The sequence below is a fragment of the Anarhichas minor genome, unplaced genomic scaffold (genome assembly GCF_050575085.1).
Source record: "Anarhichas minor isolate MPS153535 unplaced genomic scaffold, ASM5057508v1 ptg000136l, whole genome shotgun sequence".
Taxonomy (NCBI): domain Eukaryota; kingdom Metazoa; phylum Chordata; class Actinopteri; order Perciformes; family Anarhichadidae; genus Anarhichas; species Anarhichas minor.
Window position 1 is genome coordinate 13,076,476 of NW_027466582.1, and position 25,883 is coordinate 13,102,358.

At 40.7% G+C, this 25,883-nt stretch overlaps 1 protein-coding gene across 13 annotated transcripts in view; it reads left to right on the top strand.

Moving 5' to 3' along the window:
• Positions 1-2,396: 2,396 nt before the first annotated feature.
• LOC142941668 (DNA (cytosine-5)-methyltransferase 3A-like) overlaps positions 2,397-25,883 on the top strand; it is a 43,146-nt gene continuing 19,659 nt past the window's right edge. For 5 of the 13 annotated variants that reach the window (XM_076083665.1, XM_076083667.1, XM_076083668.1 and 2 more), the window contains exons 1-6: positions 2,398-2,579; positions 8,040-8,253; positions 12,249-12,356; positions 19,026-19,149; positions 19,524-19,561; positions 19,702-19,833. In XM_076083665.1, the coding sequence (XP_075939780.1) occupies positions 8,185-8,253; positions 12,249-12,356; positions 19,026-19,149; positions 19,524-19,561; positions 19,702-19,833 (471 nt within the window). In that variant the 5' untranslated portion in view covers positions 2,398-2,579; positions 8,040-8,184. Of the gene's footprint in view, positions 2,580-2,599; positions 2,767-8,039; positions 8,254-12,248; positions 12,357-16,765; positions 17,393-19,025; positions 19,150-19,523; positions 19,562-19,701; positions 19,834-24,723; positions 24,992-25,883 lie in introns of those variants that run through there. The other 8 variants (XM_076083676.1, XM_076083677.1, XM_076083670.1 and 5 more) reach the window with 7 other exon arrangements.

Sequence of the window (25,883 nt, forward strand, 5' to 3'; positions counted from 1 at the left end):
GGGGGTGTAAACTATAGACTGAATAAAGTTCACTGAGGTTTCTGTTGTTGGTGACCTCACTGACTGCTATAAATAACCCCCCACCTCCTCTATACGTACTCAAACAGTGGCGTTATGAGCCGGTTTATTAGGGATCTTTACTCCTTCTCCTTCTCGGAGGTTAAACAGAGTTGAACCTTCTCTTCTAGAGCTAAAATAAACTAGTCCTCATGCAATAAAAGCCTATTTCATCTCACTGACACTTGAAGTAACTGCTCATTCCAAAGATTTCCTAATTCAAGCTTATTGATTGGATCATTTTGGACTTTTGGCCTGACAAAACAAACAGTTTGAAGGTGATAGAAAAACAATAACAGATTAATCAATATTGAAAATAACCGTTGGTTGGAGTGATAGTAAGAATTACATCATCTTTCTATCTCTAGATGTTGTTAACAGAAAGATTTTCACAATACTTTGTGAATTACTCTTTTAAGATTTTCCCACGTGCCTTCAGTCTGTCTAATCCGCTCATGCGACATTCAATGCTTTTCTTATCTTTTCCTTGAATACAAGAGTAGAAGAAGTACAAGAGAGCTGGTTTCAACTTGTTGCAGCACGCTTCAGCTTCACCTGTTGAGGAACCTAAAAAAAAGATGTTCGACCAGAAGACACCAACCCGCCAAACAACAAAAACAGGGTAAACGTCTGGCTCTCACTTGTGGGCTGTAAGTGGAGACTGATAACCCAGAGAAGACACGACAAAAGAACATGTTTTGGGGAGTTTTTTCTTTTATTCAAAGCAAGGGTCGAAAAGGTCAGAGGGTGTCGTATTCTGTACAGATTGAAAAGCCCCCTGAGGCAAATTTGTGATATTGGGCTGTATAAATGAAATGAACATCTTTGTGCATCAACTACATCAAAAACTACAATTTATTCCAAACTCATTCTAACATATTGGTTCCCAACTATTTTAGAATCAGGAGATGATTCAAATAATCTGTATTTGCTGCACAGGCTATGGTTCTTTTTCAGACTTTTCTCGTGTCCTAGTTTTCTGTATTGTTAGAGCTGGAAAAGTTTGACGTTTTCAGTTCTCTAAAAACCACTCAAAAAAAGACAAATGTAAGAACGGAACGTCAGTCTGCTCGAAACTCAGACATTTGCAAGCTGTGACACGGTGAGTAAATATTGGTTCAATTTAGAAAGGTCACCTGTCAAAGAAAGGTTGGCAAACCAGCGCCGTGGGGCAATAAACCAAAGACCCAATGTGTGTCTCAACTTTCTGTCGTAATTAGTTTAAACACAAATTCCTTTCATAATCTACGCCAGTTATACATATCAGCTGAAATAATGACAAGTCAAGAGTAACTTTGATGTGTGTGACCGTTACAGTTTGACTCAGCAGTTGTTGGGTGTATTAAATGTGGACGGGGATGGGAATACGGGGGGACGTGGTGGTCGGCTTCACTGGGAGGTGCAGAGGGAACCACCGACTCTATAATAAGGTGGAGGCGGTGGACAAGTACAAGTATCTCAGAGTCCAGTTGATAACAGACTGGACTGTAAATCTGTTTACAGGAAAGGACAGAGCAGACTCTACTTCCTGAGGAAACTCTGGTCCTTTTAATGTTTGCGACAACATGTTGGAGATATTTGACCAGTCTGTTGTTGCAAGCACAATTTTGCTGGTGCAGCGGGATCAGTTCTGGTAACCCCCTTGGAACCATTAGAGGTGGTGGTGGTTGATAAGAGGATGCTGCACAAACACGAAAAACACCTCACACCCTCTTAATGACCTCCTTCGGTGGGAAAACATAAGGTTAATGAATACATGCAAGCATCCATCTAGAATCGTGTTATTTCAGTATATGTTGTACTCCTAGTAGTGCATACAGCTTTAACATTAAAGCAGCTCCTGTGACAGGTTGAAGCAGCCACTTTCTTTCCGATATTGTGAATACTTAACCTACTTCACGTTAAATGTCTAGTCCTATAATTCAAACCGCATTTTTTCAAAGATACATTAAACTAAACAAATATATTTATTTAGCTGTACTCAACAAGGGTTGTGCTGTCTGAGTAAATGTAGTGTTTCGTGGTAAGGATTCAACAACATTTAAATTAATATTACATTATTTACTGACTCATCAATTTCTTACAATGATGTCACTAAATAGCTGTTTTATAGAGCTAGCTAGTTAAGCTAGTTGCACGTCTACACGTGTCATCACCTGGTGAAGTGTGTTCGTGTGTATGCTGAGCGGAATAGTTGGGTAAACTTTAGGACCCCGCAGAAACCTTTCTCTCCGGTACGGCAGCCTCTGCGGCTCGTGATAGAGCGAGAGCGAGAGAGAGAGAGAGAGAGAGAGAGAGCGAGAAGCAGGGGGGGGAGCGCGAGCCAGCAGCAGAGAGAAGACTCATTAGAGCGCGAGGAGGGAGAGAGAGAGAGAGACAGAGAGAGAGAGAGAGAGAGAGAGAGAGAGAGAGTGTAAGAGAGAGAGAGAGAGAGAGAGAGAGAGAGAGAGATATCGTGAGTGAACGAGAGGAGAGAGAGCGACGACCGTCAGGGTCCGTGTACCTGAGGGACGGACGACACGGTAAATATAAACGTTACATTTTAGCTCGTGAACGCACACCGGCAGCCGTTGCAGCCTTTAAGTTAAGCTAACGTTGCAGTTATCTCCCAAAGTCATCGCACGCTCCGGAGCCAAACCGTTGGTTCTGTTTTAGCAGATGATGTGCGCGTGAAAATGGAGCGGTTCGTTCACGGGGCTGGTGAACTTGGTGAGTTCTTTTGTACGGTGGGAGGGAAATCACGGCCACCGGACAAGCGTTATATTACGAGTGTGTGTTGAACGTTGTTCGGTGGCCTCCCGGTCCCCCCCCGCCCGATACTAGAAGGTAACGTTAAACCGGAGCGCACTGTCCTCTTCTTCCACCAGATGCAGACAGACACATCAGCGCGCGGAACCGTCGCCTCCGCGGAGAGCGAGCGAGAGGGCGGGCGGGCGCGCGCCTGCTGAGGTTAACGAGTGCGTTCGGTCTGAAACGCGCCCCCGTGTGTTTTTTACCTGACCCAGTAACGGCTTACGGTCATTACAGACTTAGTCACGTGTCGGTCACCGGCTGCTCGCCCCGCGCACACCCCCGCCGGGATTATACGCAGTTTTTGTGAGGCTGTCCGGTAAAGGCCGCGTGAGGTCGCTCCCAATATTAATTGTCATAAAGCTGGGCTCCGTCAAGCTAGCAGGAGAAGTCCGACACTTCCGGTGTAGACTTTAAATTAAAAGTGTCGGAATACACTGCGGTAAACACGTCTCTGCCTGTACTGTTATCAAAGATGTAATCAGTTAAATACAAAGATATTGGAAACGTGATTGATAAATATGTCAGGTTTCAATGATATCGGTTCACAATTTAAGTTTATTTTATTGATTGGTTATATTTTGGTCTATAAACTGTCTGAAATTTGTGAGAAATAGCTGTCACAATGTCCAAAAGTCCAAAGTGAGGTCTTATTATGTCAATAATACAATAATGTCTTATTGTATCTGACCACAACACCTTAACCCCAAAGTGTTCAATTAACTGTCACAGAAAATATGTACATTCTGAAACTAGTGAATCTGTGGATATTTAAAGAAATGGCTTAAACAATTCATCATTAACAAATATTTGCCTATTCATTTTCTGTCAAATAGATAATCCATCAATTGTTTCAGCTCTAATATGTTGTGATCACTTGTTTTTGAGATAATTTAAGTCATGTCCTCTGTATGTTTTGGGGGAATTTAGCAACCTGTGTGGAGTTTACATTATACAATCAACAAAACCTATTGTGGGTATTGATTTAGCTGATCCCATTCAATTTCACCTCTTTAAGGCCAACAATAAATAAATAAATAGATAATTAAAGGAGTCAGTATTTCCCTATGATAATTGTATTCCTGGCAATGTGGAGAAGGTTTTGAACCAGGATTGGGGACCTACGACTTTCAGAAAACATAGCTGAATAAATAAACTGACAAATCTCTATAATTCAACGTTTTAGAGACTTAATTCTGAAGGTTGGGGAAAGACGTGCTGCGGGGATAGGACTCATGGCCTCAGATGACCTTTCATTTTTTAGATCCTGACTATGGACCACTTGGATTTCTTTGAAAAATGTGAAAAGTAAGAGATACCAGCCTCTAAGAATGTGTTGCTTTGAAGTACAAAAAACCTGAATATCTGAAATGATAATGACCATAATTGGAATACGATTACCTTTTAGAAAGTAAATACCCAGCTCTGTTAAGAGAGTTGACTTTATTGATCTTCAGGGGAGGAGAATCTATTACAGCAGCATACAAGAAAGAAAACAGATTCAAAGCTATTTAAATTGAATAAATAAGAAAAAGAAAATGATAAATCTGATGCTTTTATTGTGAAGACACATCACCTACTTTCCTGTCGTGTCACTGCCTAGCTCTCATTACCTTGAAAAACCTCTGAAGCTTTTTCTCTGCGCAACCATTTCTCCTCTCACCAGTACAGGCTTCTGCTTGGGCCTTTAAAGATGGTCTAAGAAGTCAAACCACTGCTGCATGAAGACAGAAACTATTCAAATCAGTGTGAAGACTTGCTATAGGAGTGAAAGGTGTGTGGGTGACCTATATATATGCAGAGCTCGTGCAGGCAGCCCCCTGTAGGGTGGGTACTGTACATTTCTGTAAAGTTTCCACCCCTGTCTTTCCGCTGGTAACGCTGGCCGGCTGCCTGCCGTCCCACCAGTAGGTGATGTAAGGCCACACAGCGTGAGGAGTGGCACACTGTACGATACGTCTTGAGGAGATCCAGACATGTTGGCTGCACTCACACTGTGCTCAAATCCAAATCACTGCTGAGATCCAATTTCCTTTTAGACACACACACACACACACACACACAGTATTTTAAGCTCCTTTTGAGTTCACATTGTGTTCAGTATCTGAACAAATCGCACTCTTGAAGTGACCGGCAAAAATACGGTCACAAAAACCTCACACCCGACATGCTCACGCAGAAGTAAACAAGTTTCATGGAGGCCAGGCTACTTTGATAAATGCCATCGTGTCTGGTGTTTTATATAAATATATATATATATATATATATATATATTAGTGCTGGGCAACGATTAAAATATTTAATCGCATGGATTTTTTGCGATTAATTGCGATTAATCGCATTGTTATGGCAAAGTTCAATAATTAATTCAAAAGTAGTGTATTGCGCACTTTTATTTTAAAAGTACTGCTATATGAACAAAAGGGCAATAACATTTGGTTCACGAGATGCAGGTAGCATGTTTTATACTTAATGTGAGTATAGTTCATACTTTGTTTGCATCTTATTCTGAAAACCGGATGTTTGTCTGAAGAAACCGGATGTTGTCTCACGTTAATGTTTCCGCTAACTTTCAAAGTCCTTCGCTCGCTCCCGATCCGTGCCGTTTAAATGCGTTTACCGTGAATTTCAGCATATAGGTGCACTAACATGTAAGTGTCTGCTGAGTTGACCACGGAGATCTGAGTGTCTGCTGACTTTACCGCAGCGATGTCCACTAGTCTGCAACAGCTGGTGCAGCTTCTCTCTTTATTTCTGACCCCCCCCCCTCAACCAGAAGCGGAAGTCGTCTTTTCTCTACGGCAACCCTGAAGGGACATCATATCTCTAATACAAAACGATAAACATGAGACAGTCTGACTATAGGATGTTTGCTGGCTTTTATCCCACTGTTCTTGTCATCCTCTTGTTGTTATGTCTATGTATTGTCTCTTGTCTTTCTAAAAAAAAAAGAAATTATAATAAATTTAAAAAATGCGTTAACGCGCAATAAAATAATTGTCGGCGTTAATTAATGAAATTAACGCGTTAACTTGCCCAGCACTAATATATATATATATATATATATGGTCATGTGCAGCTGAGCTATGGCCATGGAAAAATAAGTCAAATTCATTTAATTCAATTTTGTAAAATTATATGACAGCCCCAAAATCACAATGCTATAGTAAATGTGGATAGCAGGTGTCCATTAAAATATAAATAATGCAACCACTGATTTATATCAGTGCTTTATTTGAATGATTGAACCTATAAAGACTGTCGCAGTTAGTTTGTGGTAATTTGACCAGTTGCAAATTTGCAGGTTGTTTATTTCTTATCTTATCTTGAGAAAAAATGTTTCAAAATCAATTATTAAGACCTTTATTGTTTCAGCTGATGTTAATGGTGCATATTTCTAAACTGAACACACCACAAAGCTGCAGCAGGACCGTATGTCCCAGTCAGGGGTACTGGTTGGTTTCTTGTCCTATAATGAGCTGCCATGTGCAGTCTGCTCTGTGTTCGGTACCTAATGGCTACTTAGAGGTAACGAGATACTTACTCAAGGCAAAGAGAGTGGGAGGAACCGGCCCCACAGAAACACTCTGCCCCGGGGCCCCCAAGTGGTTTTACCCGGCCCTGCATAGTTACAGTACTTCTGCTTGATGCTGCGTTATTAGACAGTAACAGTAGAACAGGCCACAAACAAACTGGAAACATTGTTAGCATTTAAACAGACGTGACTGTGTCTTTAAATGCTCTCAGCTTGTGTATAATGACGCACGTTTTGATACCCTAAAGTAAAAAAACAAGTTATTTTGGTCTATCAGAACACTTTAATCGGCTATCTTTAAATCTGCTTGTCTTTTTTGGCAGTTTGCATGCAAACTCAGACTCACAGCAGAGCAGCAGTATTGAATTTGACCAAGAAGTGAAGCGCCATCTTTGTTTGGCTCCACCTTCTATGTACCGTTGGGCTTTGCCGGTCGGCTCCTCAGCTTCATTTTTCTTAAAGACTTCAACTGTGAACAGATACAAGCCTCAGAGCCAGATATGGGCACGTTTTGTTGAAGTGTGTTTGCCATTCGTTGGTAAACGCCCTTTAACGGTCTCAAGAGTTTACAATCTGCCAAAAAACAACAACAAATCCAAGCAGATCACAATCAGGGTTTTACAGTCAAAACCTTTTCCTACTAATGTGTCCGTGCTGTCTTTGACGAAAAACAGCATGAATGTCTTTTGGGCCTGCTCAATAGTTCTGTCACTTATTAACTTACGTATGACAAATAACGAGTGCTGAGACAAAAGAGAGCCAAGATGAGTACAAGGTCACACATGACCCCCCCCCCCCGCCCTCTGAATACGAGCTCCAACAACCATATGTAGGCGTCATGGCAACTGTCAAAATGGAGTGACGTAATTCAGATGTGACGGTTTATTCAAACGACAGAAAATGAATATCAATTATATTCATGCCAAAAAAAAAAAGCCCAAATCGCTGTTAGTCAAACAAAACAAGCATTATTAAGCCGTCACCTTAGATTCACAGAACTTGTTTTTTCATAAAACAATTAATTAGAAAAAAAGCAGTAGACGTGTTGAAGTGGATCCTGGTACCCTTAAATAACACCTAAGGACCTTTGTTGCATGCCCCCCCCTTCTCTCTCCATATGTTCCCTGTCTGTCTCTACTGTCTGATGTCAAAAAAGGCAATAAAAAAGACACAAAAAACCTTCAGTTTCACCCTTAGAATGTTTAAAATAGGGGGTTGCTTTGCCCTAAACAGTCAGATACAGTATGATTACCAGACTGCCCAAATCAAGATAAAAAATAAAAAATAAACTTGTGATTTTTACTTGTTTATACCGTCATTAAAAAACAGATCTGTGTCCTGTTTGAGGGAAAAATTTACTAACGAAGCCATTTTGTTCAGTAATGTAACGGAGCAGTTTTATCCGGCCACATCAATCAAACACACTGACGCCATGTTGAAAGCTGCCCTGATTCCAGCAGATTCCTTTGAGACCACCTGTGTGTGTGTGTGTGTGTGTGTGTGTGTGTGTGTGTGTGTGTGTGTGTGTGTGTGTGTGTGTGTGTGTGTGTGTGAAAGAAAAAAAGAAAGATGTCCGCCACATACTGAGATTGCTTTCTTTCTGTCCCCTTACTGTATGTCCCCTCATGCTGTGTGTGTTTCCTCTCTCTTTCTGTAGGACTGAGTGAGTGAGTGATCGTTGGACAGACAGGCTGACAGATTGAATGAAGCTGCACCTGGTGCTTCTGAGGGACTGTCCCATGTTTTGATTGGCTGCCTTTGACTACCTTTCTAAACGTGGTTCCACTGAGCTGCTCTCAGCCATGCCGTCCAACAGCCCCACCGCCGCCGAACCGCCGGAGACTCCAGAGAACGACGTCACCACTGACGTGGTGAGTCAGTGAGATGAATGATTGTTGATACACAGCGGGACATAATGTATCACTACTACTACTACAGCTATACAAGCAGTAGTACTAGCACGACTACTAATGTAATGGACTGCTACCATTACTCCTTTTAATGTTATTATTGCTGCTTCTGTTATACATATTATCAAATCACTACTACGGCAGCTCTAGATATTATTACAGCCACCCAGCACTTTTACTACAGCTATCATTACCACCACTACTACTTTAGCTTTCAGTTGAGAGCTTTTTTTAGCCAACACACACATAAAATCTGGCAGGCAACATTCTGTGTGTGTGTGTGTAATAATTAAACTTACAGTTATTTATTTACATTGACTTCAGGCCTTTCTGCATTCCGCACACTCACCCGACCTCATGCAGGTGAGACGAGCGCAGGGTTTCGACTCTCAAACAGTCTTTTCTTACACAAATGAGCACACACACACACACACACACACACACATTAACACACAGTCAGACGTACACAAAGTGAAAAATGGCTCCTTTCATTTGCTCCCCCCAGAGCCCAGGGCCGCCCTCGTAAATCTGTGAGAAGTTTGAAGTTCATTCTATAGCGCTGCTCTATAAAGAGCCGTCTTACTCACTTTACTTCCACATTCACACGCTGGCAGAGAGCCAACAGGAACAACGTTTCCCTTATAGAGTTTGTTGTGCTTTTTAACTTCCTGACAAAAAAAAACAACTTTAGAGAAATCCGAGAGAGTCACAGAAAACCTGGCAGGAGATAGAAGTGCGAAGTTTGAGTGCAGTTACAGTCCGCTGCACGTGACAGAAGCTGCTGCTCATATGTTGAAGACAGAAAGACATTTCTATGTGATGTTCAGAAATAATGTCGGAGCCTGTAGTCGTGTTTCCCAACGTGTAGAAAAGATTTAAAGATGGAGAAACAAATTGAGAATGTTTAAATAAAATCTATGCACAAATGATATCGGGGGTGAGGTCACACAAAGGATCAGCAGGTCCAAAATTCAGACTTCAGACATTAATACCTTAATATGCATTTATTACATCAATGTCACGAAAAACATTGTGCTTTTCTGCTGCAGAGGGTTGTTTACACTCATAGCAGGCATTGAAATTATAAGCTCTCAAAAACGGCATTGACCCTTATTTCAGCTCATATATTTTTATAATTTATAACTCTTTTCACTTAGTGCACTGATCGCAGATAAGCAAGGTCTACTTTCCTCTCTAATGCCTTGGCACATGTACATGTACTGCCGATCCACCTCGGGGACGTGTAAAAGTTTACGAGCTGAAGCCGAAGCCAGCTTCTCAATTATTCTGAGACCAGGAGTTTAGTTGGGGGGGGGGGGGCACTACAAGATAGAAACTACAGATTCATTAAACATGACAATTAAATTTAATCTTAGTTGTTGATAACCGCTAATAAATGAAACTATTTGTATAGAAGCAAGTGAAAATTGACTTTGAGCAAGTAGACTTCTGACGAACAAAAAACCTTTATGTTGAACTCTGTACGGTTTGAACTACAAAGGGAATATGAAGATGGTAAACAAGATGTGACGGAGGATCTGTATAAGCAACCGTGTCATTAAAAGATGTAGTTGTCGCCATGTTGTTGACTATTAGTGGTCCGGTTTAGGATTTGTCAATTTGTTGTGCAATTTTCAGTCCATCATGGTGTGAATTTGAAAATGTCAGCGTGTAAATGCACGTACGTGTAAATAAATACAGATTATTTTAACGCTAGGGTTGCGTAAAAGAAAACACCTGCTGTGCTATGAATGCGTTTCAATGTGAATCTAGGAAAAATGTGTAGACGGCTTCATCGTGTCACGATTACGTGAGTAAAAGATTCAAAGTGACACAGTAAAGAGAGAGACGCAGGAAACAGGAGACACAGAGAGAGAGAGGACGTACTGTAGGGATCAGGAAGAAGGAAAGAGGACACGCTGTCTGCTGCTGATGAGGATCCTCCTCTACCCGCCTGGTTGGCAGTCTGGTTGCTTAGCAACTGCAGTGGCCTAAAATAACCTGCAGGGAGACAGAAATAGACCAAAGATGGACAGATTGGCCAGTGTTTATGCATTTGTGTGTGTTGGGTATTGGTGTCATTGCTCTATCGGTTTATATTTGACCTAATTGTACTCATTCTTCTCTTTACTTGAAGTACTTTCACCTGGCAGGCGAGGCGCGGGGCCCATTATCCCGTTCTAGCTGGTTGCCGTGCTGATCGTCAGGGAAGTGACATCAAAATGTTTAGTCAGCACGGCAACCCATCGGAGACGGTTGCTAAGCAGTTTACTGCACCTTAGCAACCACTCCACTGTCATCGCAACAGAGGGTCCAGCAGAGGAGAGAGAGACAGAGAGAGAGAGAGAGACAGGTCTTAATGATTTCAGCAGAAAAGAGAGTCAGAAATAGAGCTTTGTTATCAAACTAAACTTCTCTGTAAACACAACAAAAGAGTGAAGGCTGCTCAGCAGAGTATCCTACAGACAACATAACGCAGTGAAGGAGACAAGTCGTCTAAACTTATAGAGAGAGAGAGAGAGAGATAGAGAGAACCTAAATATGAATAGCAAAAGGCCCATATTTAAAATCACTGTGGCTGACTAATCCCTGCCTACAGGCTAGAACACAATACTCTTAAAGTAACGTCTCACTGAATCAATGTTTTAACTGCTTTATGTGAAGATGCAACAGGTGTTGCTCATTTTCTTCAGCTCTTACATGTCTGCTCCTGTGGCCAATAGAAACTGAGCACAGACCTGCTACTCAGATCTTGCCCGGAGCCTAAGTAAAAATAGAAAGTGAGGGAATTATTGGGGGGGAGGGGGCTGCATCTACCCAAAGATTACTAATGTGTTGGAGAGAGTAGATTTACAGCTCTGAGAAAAAAAAGACTCAGATCTGAGTGGATATTTTGGTACCTTGTTGTCACTGATAGTGGACCAAACAAACTCCTATCTTTAGATTGGTTCTTTTGCATTAAGTGCTCATTAAGATATCATTATGATACTTTTTGTTTAGCAAGATAATGTTCACAAATGAACACCACTTTAATGATTGCTGAAGCGTGACTGCAGAGGGCAGATGGAAAAAGCTCACAACAATTTGATCTGAGTCGAATCAACAAACAACATAAGGCTTCTGCTTCAAAATCAGATATTACATTTATTAATCGGAGCACTCGCGTAAAAATATAGCACCAGATATTTATTGAATTTAGGAACGAATGTCTAAAATCAGCTGGGAGAGGCACGCAGAAACAGCTGTTTGCAACATGCTTTTCTCTCTCTCTCTCTCTCTCTCTCTCTCTCTCTCTCTCTCTCTTTCTCTCTTTCTCTCTCTCTCTCTACAATGGAGGAAAATGGAATTAAGTTCTATTTACAACCCTGAAAAGCAAGCCGGCTGAAACCGTGTCTCTCTGTCCATTGATCTGTGCACCTCACTACACTCAACAAACAGGCCGTCCATTATTCTGAAACAACAGCAAAACGATAACAACATGTATCACGGCCAATGATTGGACGATCAGTCGACGATAGGCAAGACTTTTTGACTTTGTAAATTCTTAGTTTGTAAGTTCTGTAGTACAACATGTATCCTGTTTGGTTTCCTAAACACAGCTGGAAACATAATTTACTGGTTTTGTCTTTCATATTGCAAACATGTATAGCTCGAGAACGGCTTTGTTCGATCAGAACTTGGCTGCGTTTTGAGATCTCTTCTTCTTTTTCTTAAAGTAGTTTGTTTTTAAAATGGTCTTTAATAAAACTTTTTGTTTCCTTGTGAAAAGTTCATAAAAAGTGTTACATTTGGCTTCATGAAAGCTGCAGATACCCGAGCTATTGTGTGCTTCCCTTCACTCATGTCATCCTGTTTTCCCATCCAGAGTGTTTCTTCCCCGCGTCTCTTTGAATCACCGCTCACACCAATTAAAACTTCATGCAGTCGTTTGATGTTGCCTCCCTGTAATTGTCCAGAATGAAGACGGGGCAGACCACGACAGCCCGGAGGAGGGGACACTGGCGAGCCCCCGCACCAAGCGCAGAGTGGGTCGTCCCGGCAGGAAACGCAAACAGCTGCTTCCTGTGAGTACTGTAATTACGGGCTGTCGTCAGCCTTTCATACTCCACACTGCTGCAGAGTGATTGATTACCTATTCACCTCTACAAACTGCCCCCGTCTAACCTGATAAAGAGACGTTAAACATGTTTCCAGGAACACTTTGCTTCACATTCATGCATTCACACCTGCGAGCTGCCGAGCGGCTGCTAGATCAGTTTCTTTACTAATGACACGTAAATCTGAGGACGCACTTGCTGCGTTAATTACGTGTCACATTCGAGTGTGTTTGACGGATAATGTGACAGAACACTTGCCTCCTCACAGCTTTTTTTGGTTGGTTGCTTCTTTTTTTCTTAGCAACAGGGATTCCCCTGAGCGTTGACTTAGCAGTCAATACATTCTGTCCCTCGACATGTCACGCCAGCTTCATTTCCTCATCATTCTGTCATCGTTTTCACTTCTCAGTCTGGCTCCATCGCCCACATCTTCATCTGGCTGGTACCACTTTGCTTAAGTATGATTTATTAGAACTAAAGCTCATAGATTCTATGAGTTATAGAGACATTATACTTATAATAATGGCGAGATTCTCAGAACGTGTCAACAGTGTTAAAAATAAGTCAGACGGCACCACAAGCTTAAGCAGTCAGACAGTCAGACAGGATCAGAGTCTGTTCGTCAAATTTATTTGGAAGAGAAAACAAAGGTTGCCAGAGATTAAACCCTCACCACAGCTAAACAGACCTACCATACCTGCTTTAGTTTTCCTGTAAAACAATCGATTATTAGAAGCATCACAGGTGTGACCATTACCAAATTGGTAGCTAATTGTTTTGTCTCCCATTGCCCCATCAAGACCTGTTTTTGTGGAATACACTAATTATTAACAACATCACCACAGACACAAGCCAATCACTTTTATATTCATATACCTGTCGTGGAGACCTTTACATGGACAAAAAAGAACGAGTAGACAAAACAACAACATTCACTCATAGAAAATACAATAAAAAAAGATTGAGTTATTACTGTAATGAAAACAAACACAATATTTCTTCATTCTCAAAGACTTCAGGTCTTTGGCAGCTCCTCTCCTTCATATTTCTCTCTCCATTCATCCTCTTATCGCTCACACGTGTGTGTGTGTGTGTGTGTGTGTGTGTGTGTGTGTGTGCTGACTGAACTCTGTGATCGAATCATCAAGTCAATATAGCTGATCAAACACCACCAGTCAGAGAGGAACACAGAGTGAACTACTGTGAGTGTGTGTGTGTGTGTGTGTGTGCATTCATGTGTGCAGGAGAGCAGGTCTGGTCATGCTTTGATGTCTGAGCTCTGACAAGGGAGGCAAGATTAATGTGGGTCCTTTCACACACACACACACACACACGTGAACATGTACAGTAACACACATACGGCTGCAGATAAAACATACAACCAAAGGTCTGCATGTTTGTTTGTTCTGCACTTCAAGTAGTCGCACCATCAATCATAGTCGTACAGTTTTAGTAATACTTAAAGCAGTAGTCAAATAAGTAGTATTAGTAAAGTGATTAACCTAGCAGTAGTAATATTGGTATATTAGTAAGGTATAGTGATAGCTGTAGTGGTTTAAGTAGTATTATTCATTTCATTTTTTATTGTAGTAACAGTAGTATTAGCACTAGTGATAATATTATTGAGATAAGCATAATACTGGTCGTAATAGCATAATAGTAGTAGTAGTAGTACCAGTTATAGTGGTTATATACATGTAGCAGTAGTTGTATAATAGTAGTGGTATTGGTGCTTGTAGCCGCAGTACTGCAATAGTAGCACTAGTATTAATAGAAGTATAGTAGTAGTATTAGTTATTAATGTCTTTGTTGTCGTTGTAGTGTAGTAGTAGTAGTAGTGGTAGTACTAGTAGTAGTTGTAGACGTTTTAGTCATAGTAGCAGCAATGATAATACTGTAGTAGTAATAGTAGTAGTAATTGAAGTAGTAGTAGCAGCAGCTGTAGTCGTAGCAGTCGTTTTAGTAGTGTTGATCGTAGCACAATATTGGTTTTAATAGAAATATAGTAGTAGTAGTATTAGTTGTAGTATTGCTACTAGAATAAGTAGGACTATAGTAGCATTAGTAAAAGTTGTAGCCGTCAGACACCCGTCTCCGCCGCCTCGACCTGGGAGGAGGTAGTACACTGACCCTGGTTTAGTACCTCATACAACCCCACTTAAAAAAATCAAAACTATCCCTTTAACATTTATAGCATGGCGGTATTATTACCGCAAGTGGTTGGGGAACAGACAGGAGCCTCCTGCCCATTAACACACACACACACACACACACACACACACAGTGGAGTGTATCCAGGAATAGAGCCATTGTGTGGAGCTCAGGGTGGAGCTGTCAGTGACACTAACTATAGAGAGCGGAGAGGGAGGGAGCCTCACTTTCTCTGCTACACTCTCTCGTTCAGCTCTATCCCAAGTAATTACACACACACACACACACACAGATACATTTACACAGATATACTTGTCAGCAAAGATGTTACTACAGTAATGGTGATACTTTCATGGATAAGTGGATTAGCTTCAGGGTCCTTAACTATTTCAAGCTTCCATCCTTTTTTCCTCTCACGCTCTTTGCTTCTTATTTTTTCTGGCAGCTGTTTAGTTTTTTCTGCTCACTCACAGCACTATGAGTTAGATGTCGGTCACTTCCTCTTTCTTCTCTTTTCCCTCGTTTCTCTCTTTCTTTTGGCACCAGAACCATGTGTGGTGCAGCTGGTGGTTTCTCTTTTTGAATGTGTGTGTGTGTGTGTGTGTGTGTGTGTGTGTGTGTGTGTGTGTGTTGTGCTTGAATTACAGTAGGACTAAAGAGATATATTTTGGTAACTTTCCCACCATTTATGTAGCCTCATGCCTAAACATGAAAAATCTCCCTCACAGCTACAGTTAGTTATGATGTCAACTGATGTAAATAATGAAACTATTTATGCACCCTAATAACTAGATTGTATCCAGAGTACAGCTAACGTATAATTACAGGAACTGTCATGTGAAACCTGAGATCTGAGGCATGACTTGATAACCAGGGCTTTAGAATTGATCTTGGCATTCATGCGGCTCCGTCTGGTTTCTTTGGGGTTTTCTGTTTTCCAGCCAAACCTCAAAAGTCACAGAGACACGCTGGAAGTCATGATTATGTTTGCGGTGGGACAAATGGTGTCACGGCTTGAGGCTGGCACATACAAATTAACTGACTTTGGGTCAAAAGCGCTTTTATTTTACAACTAATGCTGCAAGTAACCAAGCTTGTATTGAGGTTCTGTATTAACCATCTTAAACGTCCTCTATGTTACAAACCACACGGATTAAAATGTATTAATGATCACGTAAACTCAGGTCGTTGAGGAAGTCGGATTACTCCAAAGAATGCAAAAACTTTAAATAAACCATTTACCTTTGTCCAGGTTTTCAAAGTCATTCAACAGAACATGTAATAAGTGCTTTAATTTAAGGCAGCTGCGCTCAAAAGTATGTGACGATGCTATTTTTAAGAGAAGTTTGTTGTCATTGTCTTGTAATTAATACCTTTATGGAGATTCAGCCAGTAATTCTAAAATAGTGTACATGGTGTTTGAAAACCTTATGTCTCATGTTTTCTTCTTTCTATTGTTCTGTTGTTCACACAGCTATCTTGGGCTGTGAGACATCACAGAATAAAGTAATAATGGTTAGTTGCAGCTCTAACAGAGACAATACAACAATTCAACAGCCACACAAAATGACCGTACAGTTGAATCAACACTAAACATGATATGTTGCACTAGACTACCTCACGTTTAGCAGATGAGTTGAGTGCGTACGTTTACGATGTCTGTACCACTTCCCTTATTTACTCTTTGGAGATAATCATACTTCTGTAGACTACGCAAGGAAATGTTAAAAATAATCATTAGCGGTAGCAATCTTAATGAACTTGTTTTTTTTTATTATTATTTTTACCATTGTTAGATAAGGTTGCTAGCTTTATCTCTATTTGCTTTTGAGACATAATTATATTATTATATTAATCTCAGTTAATCTCGCAACTAGTGATAGCTACTTCTGCCAACATGGCCATAGCAGCTATCCCTAGTAATAACAAGCCTTAGCTAGCAAAACTGAAGACATACAATTCAAATAGATGTAGTATAATGTAGCATGTAGCGTGCGATGGGAAATGTTGCAGAAGTTAGTGTTACTATTCCAGTAGAGGCTGCTGTGTTTTATCTGACTGACATTAACGTAAAGTTTAGTTCACAAGACTCACAGCTGCTGTGATGTGAACTACTAATGATAACTGATGTAAAAACATATGTGTTGCCTCCATCTGTCGCATGAGAACACATTTGGGCCATTTTATTTGCTATATCAGGACAGTGGGGCTGCTTATTTTATTATTTTTGGTGCGCTACTGTTTTATTGTTTGCTACATCCTGTTCCCTCTCCAGCCTCCCCTTGGGTATCATCAAAGTTTCATCCAACCTAAAAACCTGCGCTTGGTTGGATTGCTCAGAGTCAGTAGAGTCAGGTACTTTCCAAACTGTCAGTCATCCAAGACGGAGGTTAAATGGTGAGCGAAGAGGAAGTGAGGAAGGAGTTGTGAAAGTGTACATGCAGGAGATCTGCGTTTGTGTGCGAGTCTAGCTCTTTAACTTAAATTCTCTCAAAAGAACTTTGAAGCTGCATTAAGCAATACCTTTTTATAGTCGCACTGGATGAAATGAAATCTACACTGTAGACCGCAGCCGCGTCCAGGTCGTAGTTTTGGTTCACCGGCTCAAATGAAACCCAACAAAACGCACGTGCTCTCACAAAAGGGAAGTGTACAACCGGCTCACACAAGCCGGGTGTACACTTTCTGTTTGGCGCAAAGTGACGGAGAGGCGAAGTGGCTGAAGAGACGTCGTCACATATAGCAATCCAAAGAGATCCAGATATTTTTCTCAGGAGCTGAATTGAATTTACATTCGACATGTGGCCAAAAAGATGACTGCAAGTCCAGATTCCCCTGTTTCTGCTGAATGTGTAAGTAGTCAGTTGTTTGCTTAAACGTTAGCCGTAGGAGCTGATGTAGTGTCAAAGTAATTGTGCCTCATGCTGTAATGGTTAAATATTGCTTAATGCAGCTTTAATTTCGGTTAAAGGCCATGCGTTCACATCAAAGACACTGGTATCGGTGCACTCTTAATTTAATGTTAAAGAAACTTTCATCTTAATTCATACCATTATTTTGATTGTTTTATGTGCACAGTTTTAAGATTTGTGTGAGCTAATTTATTGCGGCAATAAGGTGTCCAAACTTTGTTTTTGTGTAGTTTTACATCGCTTTGATTTATTTTTTCCGAAAGTGTATTTTGTGTTTCCTGCAATTTATTGAGATTTATGGATGAAATGCGATAAACATAAATATCTTTACTTTATCTTTCCAGTCAAGTCACTTCACTTTTGTTTCTCGATGTTTCGCCACAACTTCAAGTTGAACGTGTTGCTTTTCACACATGCAGAATCTCTGCTTTTCATTTGAACGTATATACATTTTTACACAGCTAAAACATGCGTGATGATAGTTGATAGAGACTTAGTAGTGATATTGTTTTTATGTAGAGCATAAGATTTTTGAAGCATTGTGTGCTGCCAGCTCTGTAATACTGTGAAAGTGCATTGAACGTTAGTTAAAAACACAAAAATGAAATATAGAGCTGAAGGGCTGTACTGTCAGCTTGTCTCTTGGTGTGATGTTTCGGCCCCTAAAATAATGTATCAGAACCGTGTTCCTGTTGAAGCACCCAGCTGTAAAAGTGGGCGCTGGTGAAGTTAAGTTTGTCGTAAGGCCCTTATAAGTCCTCTTTTAACAGGCCTTCTCACCTGCTCATTACAGCCTTTGTGGGCTTGTTAGCACTAGCTAGCGTTAGCGCAGCCTTTGAGCTTGACATTCACCCCAGCTTTCCACTTTTCTAACTACCCATCTATAAAATGTGTTGGCCTGTCCGCCACACACACACACATAAAGATCCTGCTGGCCTTTCAGAGCTGACACTAGATCAGAGTTTAGCATCATTAATGCTGGTAAGCTAATGGATAAGCCATTGAATTAGAGACAGGCGTACACACGGGGGATTGTTTGAGTGCATAATCAAACAAACCGCATACTGTCATCTCAATATTTTGCAGTGTCAACACAGCACTTCTGTTGTATATCATTTTAAAACCATACAAGCATTTTTTGATTTTCTGAAGTTAGCTCGATGAACATTATTTTACATTATATGTAATTTTAGCATCATTGAGTACAAGGGGTTTCTCCCACATGTGCTCATTAATCATGAGCACGGTTAACGGCATCGATAGCGCTCCCCATCTCATCTCATTAGTGCGTGTTTGTGTGTGTGTTAATGGGAGCTGGGGGGTGTTTATTACACTGATCCAATGCAGACACACTCTGCTGGACGTACCTGCTCTGCATTGTACTAACAAGGGCAGGCTAATAGGTATGTGCTTGTATTGCAGTAGCTCTTTGATTGTGTGTGTATGCATGTGTCTTTAAGGCCTGTACTTGTGTGTGTGTATGGTTGTTGTGTCTGCGGAGTCCTTTGATGAGTCCAGACGAGGGCCAGCAGCAGTTTTCTCAGACCTCGACTGTGCTCCGTCTGTTTCCCAGGAGATGGCGACCTCTGACCCCTGTGTAAACGCCCCCCCAACCCCGCCTGAGGAGCCGGAGCCCTCCCACTCCCCTCGCAAGAAGCGCGGGCGTCGGAAACTAGGGAAAACCAAGAAGAATAAGGGTATAGATTTAACACAAAGTCATATAATTCTTAATATAATATGACTTTGCCCTTTTATACAGTGATTAAAATGCCTTTGGATTACACAACAGCTAACTTACTGACATTTCAGAGGCTTTAAGGATTTGAAAAGTTACCATCATGCTGTGTCTAATTTATATATATAAAAAATAATGATCTGAAGAGGAATTGTTGTCAGTTTACCTGAAATTTTGATGGTCAAATTACGTTCAGATTGCAGTGTTTGAGGGCATTTCGACTTAAAATATGGGTGCCGGAGCAAAGTGATGAAAACCATGACTTCAACCCCTCATTAAAGCTCTTGTTAAATATGTACAAATGGACCATTTCCTGTAACCTTTCTTCTCCTGCAGACGAGCCAGACGACAGAAACTGCGACTCCCCCGGAGAGGTGAGAAAACCAGTTGCCGTCCTACTTCTGATGTGTTTTTGTTTTTTTACTTCCAAATATGAAGAAAAACCCCTCTCTCATAGTACAAGCAGATTCAAGTGAAAGTATATAACAATTGTTTTGTGTCTATCTATGTGCAGGGTGAGGCTGGCAGGCTGCGGAGGAGGCCAGTCCCCAGGGTGACTTTCCAGGCCGGAGATCCGTACTACGTCAGCCGGAGACAGAAAGAAGAAATGCTCAGCCGCTGGAAGATGGAGGTGGGAGAGAAACAGGTCTCAGTCTGTGTCAGTCTGTAGCTACAATAAGTTAGGCTTTTTATTTTCTTTAACACATCGACCAGATTAAACTGGGCCGGTTCCAAAGATCATCATTTGTTCATGTAAACACACTTTGTTTTTTCAATGTCTTGATGAATGAACTGGATCTTTAGATTGGGGCTTTGTATTGTTAAGCAACCAAAATACAGTAGAAGCTGTTTGTTTTGCTCTGTGTACTACTGAGTAGTCAAGTTAAGGTTAAATCAACCTTCACAACAGAAGCACACTGTGCTAAGTGTTGGGCAATATTGCTAAAGAATGTTAGCATGATTAGCAGTTGAAGTTATTGTGTTAGGGAACTCGATATATGCTGTTTTTTAAATTTATTTTTGTTAAATGTTCATTTTAAGCAAATAAAATAAGAGAGCAGTCATAATGATTAACTACTGAAGATTATTTGCATTATCTAAAAAAACAATGAAATGAAGCCTGCGAGCTAGTTGAGTCGACTATGCTCACGTGACACACCGCACACATTTAGTCCCGGCTGTGTTGCGTCCACTCGTTCGCTGCATGCCGGCTGCCACACTGCTCACTTTAAAGCTATGCTGTCATTTGCTGCCACCGCTGCTGCTCATCATGTAGCATTTCAAAAGCTCCACCTCCACCCCGGCATCCACCTGTAGGCTCTGACTCTACATCAGGGGGTTAAGTCAGCGCCGTCACGCTGGTATGTCTCATTGGAATAGAACCGGACACATTGTTAATGTTAACATTGCCTTTATATGTGTTGAAACAAATCTTCAGCATATATAAAAAATATTCATCTTTGCCATCTGGTGATACGTGGTTGTGTTTTGTGTTTTGTGTTTGCTTCGGACACAGTGAAGTGACATTGAAAGTGAAACGGTGCTTTTCCTTTCTGTGGCTTGTCTTTTTGAACAGAGTTTGACTTTGGTTGATTTTGATGTGCATTGCCCTTGAGGTGCATCAGTGGTACATTTCAGCACTTTATCATTGCTAGAAAACAGTGGTTCCCAAACCTTCTCCTCCCACACAGCCTTGTCAGCAGGCCGTAGCTGGAGTACCAGTGAGGTCCTCAGTAATAGTCTCATATTTGGGACTAGACTAGATTAAATATCTTCAAAATGACTAAAACACTAAAAAACACTCAATTTGAGATGTTTTGGAATTCAGTACCAGATTTGCATACCTGGAGATATATATTAAAAAAACTGTAACATTATTATATTTTGGGGGACAGAGGGCTGCTGTTTTCAGTGAGGAACCTCGTAAAACCTACGATAAGCTACCTGCTCAGCACCAGACAGCAGGCAGCGGCAAAGTTACTGAATAACCTGTGAACATAGTGGAGCATTTAGCAGCTAAACAGTCAGATATTTCCCTCAGTAGGTGGTGGAGACCAAAAACAGAGCTAAGAGAGAGTAAATATTCAACTGACATTCATCAGGTGACCAGAAACACGACTCCAAATGAATCACAAGTCCAGCATTGATACTTACAAGGTGATAATATGTCAGTGCTATGTTTAAAGCTTAATAATCAGTTATTATTAGTGAATATACTATTCTGTTATTTGTAGCTCGGGTGACGCAGCAGAGCAGACATCTAGCACCCCGCCCCCTTGGGCCCTTGTGCTCGCTAGTTACTAGATGACGCAGACACACACACGCACACACACACTTTTCTTACTGCAACTTTTATGTTTGAAAGGCATGGCTGCAGATGTGCTCCCTTTATCAGTCTTGATGGATTTTGGGCCTAAACTAGCTTCCATACGTCGTATCCTGTCATCTAATATAAACTTGACATTGTACGACGTCAACACACATATTAATCAGCATTATTCATATTATCGTCATTATTGCACATATGACAAAAATACCAAAAGAAATACAAAATGATAAAAAAAAATGTATAGTTTATGTAGAATAAGCATCATTGTGTTATGGATTGTTTATTTTACAAAGAAAAAGAAAACCATGACAGAGAGTGGTTGGCCTTATGAGGACTGTATATAGCCAAAGGCACTTTATGTAATTACGCCCCTGAGAGGAAGTGTGTTTGAGTAAATATCTGTAGAAGCAAGAAAGTGTGCGCATGAGGAGAAGGTAAAAGGTAAAGACAGAATGACTGATAGAGACAGGATGTGTGTGTGTGTGTGTGTGTGTGTGTGTGTGTGTGTGGGGTCATGTGAGGAAGAGAGAAACTCATTCAGGTTGATTGACAGACTGTTGGCTGAAGTGCACAGGGATGTAGGAGTGTGTGAAGTAAAGTAAGCGTGTGAACTGAGCGCGTGTGGCTCTTTCTTTTGTTTAAACTTGTTCTGTTTCAGTCTGTTTGATGGACACAACAATTATCATCAAAAGCATAAAAAGCTGTTTTGTTTTGATCAAGCTGTCATGATTTTTATACCCATTACCTCTGAGTCGTGACTATATTTAGTAAGCATACATTTAATCTTTGATCTGCCTTCAACAACAGTTCTTCACTACTCATGAGGCCTTAAATATTATAAAACACAAAACTTTCAGGCAAAAGCTGTGGTGAAAAGTACATTCAAAATAGTTCATGCTTCTCCTCCACCACATCTCAGATGCAAATATTGCATGTGACTTCCTGTCAAGACTATCTTCCTATCTTCTCACATACTGACTCATCTCCTACACTGTTCTCACGATGTATGTTCTACACAAGTGTAGTGAAAATTGGGTCAAAAGTTGCTTCTTCTAATAACTGTATTCATTTGAAAGTATGAAAGACAGGAAGGAAGGGAAGACGTTTAAAAATATAATAAATAAAGTGAGCAGAGAGGAAAATAGAAGCACAGAAACACATCTATAAAATAAAGGAAGGAAGTTGAGGGGGGGGGGGTATTGAAATCTCTCTTCAGGGAATGGACCACACATTAATGTAAAAATACTAACAAGTAAAAGTCCAGCCTTTAAAATCCTAAAGTAAAGTATCAGCAAGATGTACTTTAAATATCAAAAGTACTCAGTCTGCAGAAGGATGCCCTTCTGTAATTGATATTAATAAATATGAAATTATTAGACGTTGATATTGATGCATCAATGCTTAAGCAGAATTTTAGTGTTGTGGCGAGAAATGTGTTGGTACTTATTCCTGTGGTTCCCAACCTAAGAGTCAGGCCTCCTCAGGGGTCACAAGATACATCTGAGGGGTCGTGAGATTATTAAAAGTTGTGCTTAACACTTTTGGACTTTTCTTTAACTTTTTTTACCTCTTTGGGCCTCAAACAATATTTAAAATGAAATCCTCTCAGAAGTTTAGCGGGTGTTGACACTGTAGCCAAAAAATATTGTGAACCGTTGCTTAAATCTTTCGCAGTGCATTATATTTTATAAGTGTATCATTTCAGTCGTGCGATCAGAGACTTCTTTACTTATTTAACTGAGAAATGCAAAGAAACCAAATGAAAGCAGGCAAGAAAATAAAGGTAAGAAACGAACCAAGAGACTTAATAACTGAGATGTAAAGCCAGGAAAGAGACGGATATTAACAAAGAGAGGGAGTGAAAGTAGAGAAAGAAACACTGAGAGAAAGTGTGTCCACGTGTGTGTGCGTGTGTGTGTGTGTGTGTGTGTCGGACTGAAAGAGAGAGGTGAAATCTGTGACTGAGACAGAGGTTAACCAGTTCCAGGTTTCTGTCTGAGTGTGTGTGTGTGTGTGTGTTTGCTCTGTGTCAGTTGAATTGCAGCCATCTGTTAACACCCCCATCAGCATCCCATCTTGCTGCTGTCTGATGAAACCTGGTACTCTCTGAAAAGCCTTTTTACAATTTTAGGTTGAAAAAAAAAGACCTGGCATCTTTTTTATTTCATGTCTAAAGTTACAGTAAGAAAATAAACAGTGAGCACTGAGGCTATAGTGTACTGTGTGTACTAAAGGGGGGGGGGGGGGGGGGCTTTTTCTTATCCCTTTAGAAACAACATTGCCGTAACCTCATTTTAAACAGATTTAATTTGACAAGTCACACACAGCGCACGCTCTCAGCCGTGACCCTGTTTTCACCTCTAACCACCCGGTGTGATGCAGAACGGCAGAGTACGTCACACACACACACACACACACACACACACACACACACACACACACTTTCTGTCATGAGATCTGATCAATGACAAACAAATATATCACAAACTAGCGAGTTAAAGGTACCCTTACTTTTTTTTAACAGAAAACGTTTATGTATCCTTGTTTACATCAGCTAGTAGGAATGTAGGTCAGCTGTTGAGTGTTTTATGGCTGCAACCAACAATTATTTTCATTACTGAATAATGTTTTAATTGACTTTAATCACTTCTTTTATCTATTAAATATCAGAAAATAAATAGAAATATGTATTATTTCCCAGAACTTATAGGTGACACCTTCAGATTGCTTGTTTTTTCTGACAAACAGTCCAAAACCCCTGAAACATTTTAAAAGCTGTCAAATATGACAAAGGAAGGGGACACATTCTCACATCTGAGAATCTAAAACCAGCAAACTTGTATATGTCAAGCTTCCGTGTTTGTCAGCTTGATTTGGAGTTCTTCTGCCCTCTAGTGGCCCAAAAATGATAATTAGTGCAGCTGTAAATACATTTTCTTATGTAGACGTTCTGTCTGTTCTTCTTTCTGTAACTCTAAACTGTCTCGTATGACACGCTGTGAGGTCCTGACCCCAACACATCCTATTGCCTTGTCAACTCTGAGGCTTACCTAACCTTTGACCTCAGTGCCCGTCCACACCCCTATACACACACATGTACACACAAGCCTGGATTTGTGTGTGTGTGTGTGTGTGTGTGTGTGTGTGTGTGTGTCATCATCACCATTAAATCCCCCGGGGCTACCAGACATAACTCCGTGTGTGTGTGTGTGTGTGTGTGTGTGTGTGTGTGTGTGTGTGTGTGTGTTGTTGAAGTTCATCTAAACATCTGTTAGGTGAAGGATCCAGTACATCACACACTTCACTGCTGCGGCCAATCAGCAGAGAGGAAGAGGGTAAAGAAGGCTTAAGGGCGAGTTTAGCCGAGGAGACACTCAGAGAGGAAGAGGTGGAGGAGGTGAGAGAGAGAGAGAGACAGACGAACAAAATGGCTGAGAGAAAGAGACTCAGGGAGGAAGGGCTGCATGTCCGGCATGTAAGTCATTTTCTTTTCTCTTACATGTGTGCACATGTTGCAGATGATTCTAGTGTGTGAGGGAATGTGTGCTTTTTTAAACAGGAAGTGCAGCAAGCTGTTTCTGTCATTGAGACGTTTGCTTTCATGTTAGCTGGAGTAAAAAGGTGTTAAATTCAGGGCTGGTGGCTTTGTGACAAGTGCTTGAACACATGGAAGAGTTTGAAAGAGATTTAGAGAGAGTTTGATGGTCAGAGGTCCTTTAGTTTACCTTCTTTTTATTATTTTGTTTGTTTGAGGGAAGACAAGCGCAGCTATAATAGTAAAAGTGTTTCCCACTAAATCACTGGCAGCAATGTGTGAACCATCTAGCGCCCACCCAACCTTTTAGTGTTGCTCTGACAAAATTTCATGCCCAAATATATCAGCTAATAACTCCGATCTGTGATTCATGGTTGTTTCGTTAGAATTGTCTCTGAATGCAGCGTGCTACTGCTGGAAAAACAAAATATCCTCTACTCCACCAAAGAAGTAAAATGATTCAGTTATTTACAGGAAAACAAGCAAAGATTAGAGGGAAGGCTAAAAAGTAAGCAAAGCAATGTTGCCGAAATTTGGGAAGCGTTGCTACGTGGAACGCAGAGAAAACAGAACAGTTTTTAATAAAAATCGTCTTTGAAAAGTAGTTCATGCCCTCTGAAAATACTGCTTGGTCATCATGTCAACTACCATGACATAATATTTCTTATTTCTGCTCAAAATCTGTTTAAAACAATAATAACAGAACAAACGATTTGGTGCCACTGCTATAAAAACCAAACCACCACAAAGTATAAAGCTGCACGGTTAACATCAGGCTATTATATGACAAGACGGATTTTTTTTTAAAATCTTGTTTTATTTTATTTTGTTT